At 53.9% G+C, this 4,287-nt stretch overlaps 1 protein-coding gene across 1 annotated transcript; it reads right to left on the bottom strand.

The window, feature by feature from the left end:
• Window positions 1-577: 577 nt before the first annotated feature.
• Window positions 578-2,006, bottom strand: LOC100286298 (heat shock factor protein 1). Its single transcript, NM_001159185.1, is given in 2 exon segments — window positions 578-1,455; window positions 1,583-2,006. Coding segments are annotated over 2 exon segments (774 nt in total). The 5' UTR covers window positions 1,802-2,006; the 3' UTR covers window positions 578-900.
• Between the last annotated feature and the right edge of the window lie 2,281 nt (window positions 2,007-4,287).

Here is a 4,287-nt window from a genome sequence, read left to right on the forward strand (position 1 = left end):
GCAAACTACTCCGGCGCGGGCGCAAACTACTCCGGCGCGGGCTACGTCGACGTTCGCGGTCTACGACTCAGGCGAGCAAACGATTCTGACGGGAGCGGAGGATCCGTTCGCGGAGAAGTGTGGAGGGGGCCGGAGCTGGGAACGAGCGGGAGCGTGCGGGATGGACGAAGACGAGAACGAGCGCACAACGGCTACGGCGAGGGCTAGGTCGCCGGGGAAGAGAATGGATTGAGCCGTACGCGGAGGGCCAGGAAAGTGGAAAAGGCGCAGTCGGGCGCGGGTAAGTGAAAAGACAGCGTCGGTTCGGCTATGTGGATAGGTTGGGTCGGACCATGTACACATGGGCGCGTAGGTTGCGCCTGGGTGCATTCTCTATATTGAATGCACCAGGTGTAATATATAATAACAGTATATATATATATATATATATATATATATATATATATATATATATATATATATATATATATATATATTCAAACTATCAGACACGTTGTCAGCTATCTGTCAAGCTTTTCTGGTTGCTTACACCAGCTCAACAACTAAAAAATAAGACAGCCAGTGCAAAGGAGATGTGTTTTAACGGCGTGCAGCTGTATGAAGAGCAGCGGCAAACTAGCTGCAGCTAACGGCTTTTGCCGCCGCTGATCCGTAGCATTCACTTGACAGGGTAGGGAAGGAAAACATTGCAACAAGCAAATTAAAGATCACCACAGACCTGCCTAAACCAAAGGCTTTACACTTTGTACCACCTCCTAGCTAATTATCTTGGGTTGGTTGCTCACCGTCCGTCGGCGCCGTTGCCACTTCAGTCCAACACGTCACTCGGGAGGGGCAACTAGCGACGACGAAGCACGCCACATCGCTCGGATAGATGCTGGACTACCAGACCGCCATCAGTCAGTAGCCGCCGCTGTTGACGGGGAACACGTACGGCGGTGGCGGCTGCAGGTAATCGCTGCCGAACCCGACGCCGTCGTCTTCGCTTCCGGCGGTTGTGCTATAGAGCCCGCTGAAGTCGACGGCGCCGTCGCCGCCGCTTCCGGCATCGAGAAGCAGCCGCGCCCTCTTGATGCTCGCGCCGTCCTCCGGCTCCGCGGCGGCGAACACGGCGTCGCCCCCGGCGCCGGAGACGAGGCGGCGCAGCACCTGCGGGTCGCCCGCGACCTTGACGAGGAACGCGAGCATCTGCTTGGGCCGGCGCTCCGTCTCCTGCACGCGACGCCACATCGCGGCCACCTGCTCCTCGATGGCCCGCTGCTCCCGCCTCAGCCGGACCACCTCCATGGCTACCGCGTCCTCGTCGTCGGCGGAGCCGGAGCCGGCACCGTTGCCGTCGTCCTTGCGCTTACCGCCGTTGCTCCGGCGGACGATCTGGCCCAGGAGATGCGTCTGGCCGCGAAGGAACGACACGTGCGCGAACTCCCACCGGTCCGGATCGACCTTCCGGAAGCCCTGCAGAGTGGAGACAGACAGACGACAGGTCGCCGTCGATCAGGTCACTGAGCAAGGAGAGCAAAAAAAAACAGCATAGGGAGGAGTACGTATGATCGAAGGCAGCGTGTCGGATCGGAGCACGTACGTAGGTGTTGAGCTGGCGCACGAAGCTGGAGAAGTTGGAGTGCTTGAAGTGCGCGGGCAGGAGCGTCTGCGAGAAGGCGAAGGGGTCGGCCACGACGAAGCTGTTGTTGTCCCTGCCCCACGCGACCACGCCGTCGGTCGCCGGGTCATCCACCATGCGGTACGTCTTGGCCACGAACGGAGCCACGCCGCTCGTCGCCATGGATCTGTTACTGTCCATTAATCAACGCAGAGACAGAAGAGTCGTCGTCGTCACTAAGCTGCCGCGTTGATCCCAGCAGCAGCAGAGGCGTCAGGTGTGTGTGTATATATACTCTCGCCGCCGTCGGTTGGCTTGGCTAGGCTTACTGCCTTGGTTGCTATTTGTGGCAATGGTGATGGGGCGCGGAAAGGGAAAAGGGAGGCGAGTGCCGGATCCCCGAGATGGCAAGGGGAGGAGGGTGACGAGCGGCATCATATACTACTTGTGGTGGCGGGGGTGTGGGGGGCGAGAGGGACAGCTGCCAAGTCACTCAGGCCGGACGCGTGTCCGAGGGCCTGGAGCCTTCCGTGGCGCATTCTGCAGCCACAAGTTCCGTGAACCCCTGGATGCCCAGCCGAGCCGCTGCTGCATGACCGCCGCTCGCCGAGCGAGCTTGGTTGAGAATGAGATGCCGCGCGCGGGCACTTCTGCTGCCCGTGTTTTCTATCTCGTTCTCCGTCGGGCCTGCCGGATACGATTCGTGCTGGCGCGCGGGCATTGGGACACGGCTTTCAGTCTGTGGCCCGGACCGGACCGCAGGCAGGATGTACTACTCCGGGCGCAACAAGGACAAACTAGGCGACCTCATCAATAGTTTTTTTTAATATAAATTATTCTGCTCTTCATCTGTCGTGTGGGTCGTACTACGTCGGTCCGGCAGTACGTGACGCGGCCTGCGGCGGTTGGCTCGGCAGTCCACGTGGCGTCGCGTAGCTCACGGAGGCACTGCCGTCGAGACCCTACGGCCGCTACCGCGTGCGAGTGGAGTGGATAGCTGCGGGTCATCTCGGCGGTCGCTGAGCCTACCTGGGCGCGCCACGCGTGCCTGGGCACCCGCGCCGTGGCAGCAGGTAGGCAGCGCCCTCCACTCTCGTGCGCACACACGTCCTTCTCGCGTTTAGTGTACCTGCCCCGCGCAGTCTGCACGCGGAGCACACCACGAGGTCATCTCTACTCCTACTACAGCTCCTGTTTTATTTAGGCCAGTGATATTTTTTATTTCTAAACACTAACATACTTATGGTCTGGTCTGGTCGTTAATACCAAACTTACGAAGCAAATTAGTGTGGATTCGAGTGACATAATATCATCTGGTGCCCACATTAGATTATTAATAAATTAGTATAAATATAGATATAGATAAAGATAAAAGATAGTAAGGCTATCTATAACAGGCCTTGTAAAGGACCGTCTAAAGTAGAGTTTTGTACTGTCTATTATACTGTTTATAGAGTATAGTTTAAAATAGCAAGTGAGATAATAAGTGTGATAGAGAATCTGCTGAAACTGGCCAGCTGTAGGGCCGTGCCCTCCCGGGAGAGACGCGTGCTCGACGACGGCTTGATGTTTGACTTGCTTTCTCGGTGAAGATCTTCAAGTGAGGGAGGGCGCGTAGCAGAGAGCGACAGTAATACAACAGCGTTAGTAGTGTCTATGTTTCCGTAGTGACAGACAGGGTAACTACTGTGGTGCAAGCAACTCTTGTTTGCAAGCGTGCAAGCGGCAATCCTGAGACCTTGGATTCACGATGTACGGTAGTTTGCACTTTTACAGATAAATCTCTCCACCATCGTAGGTTCTTTCTCTGTTAACCCCTTGGGATTCCTTTTATCTAACCAAACAGAACAACGCACTAGTCTGGCAGCATCAGAAACACCATGCGGTGCTCGTCGCTGTAGCTTCGCAAGCAGTGACCCTTGGTTGCTCCCATTCTTCATGGAGTGCTCCACGACGGGGAGACTGAGCGCGAGACGCTAGAGCGGACTGTGTCCCACACCATCGTCCAGCAGTTCCAACGCCCCTCGTCTGTTTAAAGAATTGCTGATCAAAGAACGTGTGAAGAATTGTTGATCAAAGAATGTGTGACATATTAAGGCTGCTTGCTTCAACGTTGGTATGCAGACATAAAAGTCAGTGAAAACAATTCAGTTAGCCAGTTATACATCACTGTTGTACATGAGATTATTGCCTGTAATTAAATGCATAAAGCTCATGTGTCTTTAATAAGGGGTAGTAATTATGCGGCCGGCTGTACAGTTTTTTGCGCATATTGAGACTGTCTGGCTTTTTCCATACCACATCCCATTATTGAGCACCTTATTAATACAAGTATACTGACAGTAATTGTCTTGCCTCTTAGTGTTGTTTCTCAGATATTGGGTTCCGATTCTCAGAGTTCCCAAACAACTGGACAATTTCGACGATCATGCCCAAGATTTTTGCACGCCGTGCATTTGCGTGGACCTGAACTATGCTTCTTTCTGTATTTGTCAGCATGGCCTAGTATTCTCTTGCACTTCCCCTTTGAACGAATATTACTAGGTGGATGGACATGTACATTCTTCGGAATGGACATCCCAATAAAACTTTCTTGCTCCTCCTGTCTAGTGCAACATGTAGGTTCAAACAACAATGACAGAGATTCCAATTTTTTTATTAAAAGGTCAATGCCATCTTCTGAAGTC

The sequence above is a fragment of the Zea mays genome, chromosome 5 (genome assembly GCF_902167145.1).
Source record: "Zea mays cultivar B73 chromosome 5, Zm-B73-REFERENCE-NAM-5.0, whole genome shotgun sequence".
In the NCBI taxonomy this organism is placed as follows: domain Eukaryota; kingdom Viridiplantae; phylum Streptophyta; class Magnoliopsida; order Poales; family Poaceae; genus Zea; species Zea mays.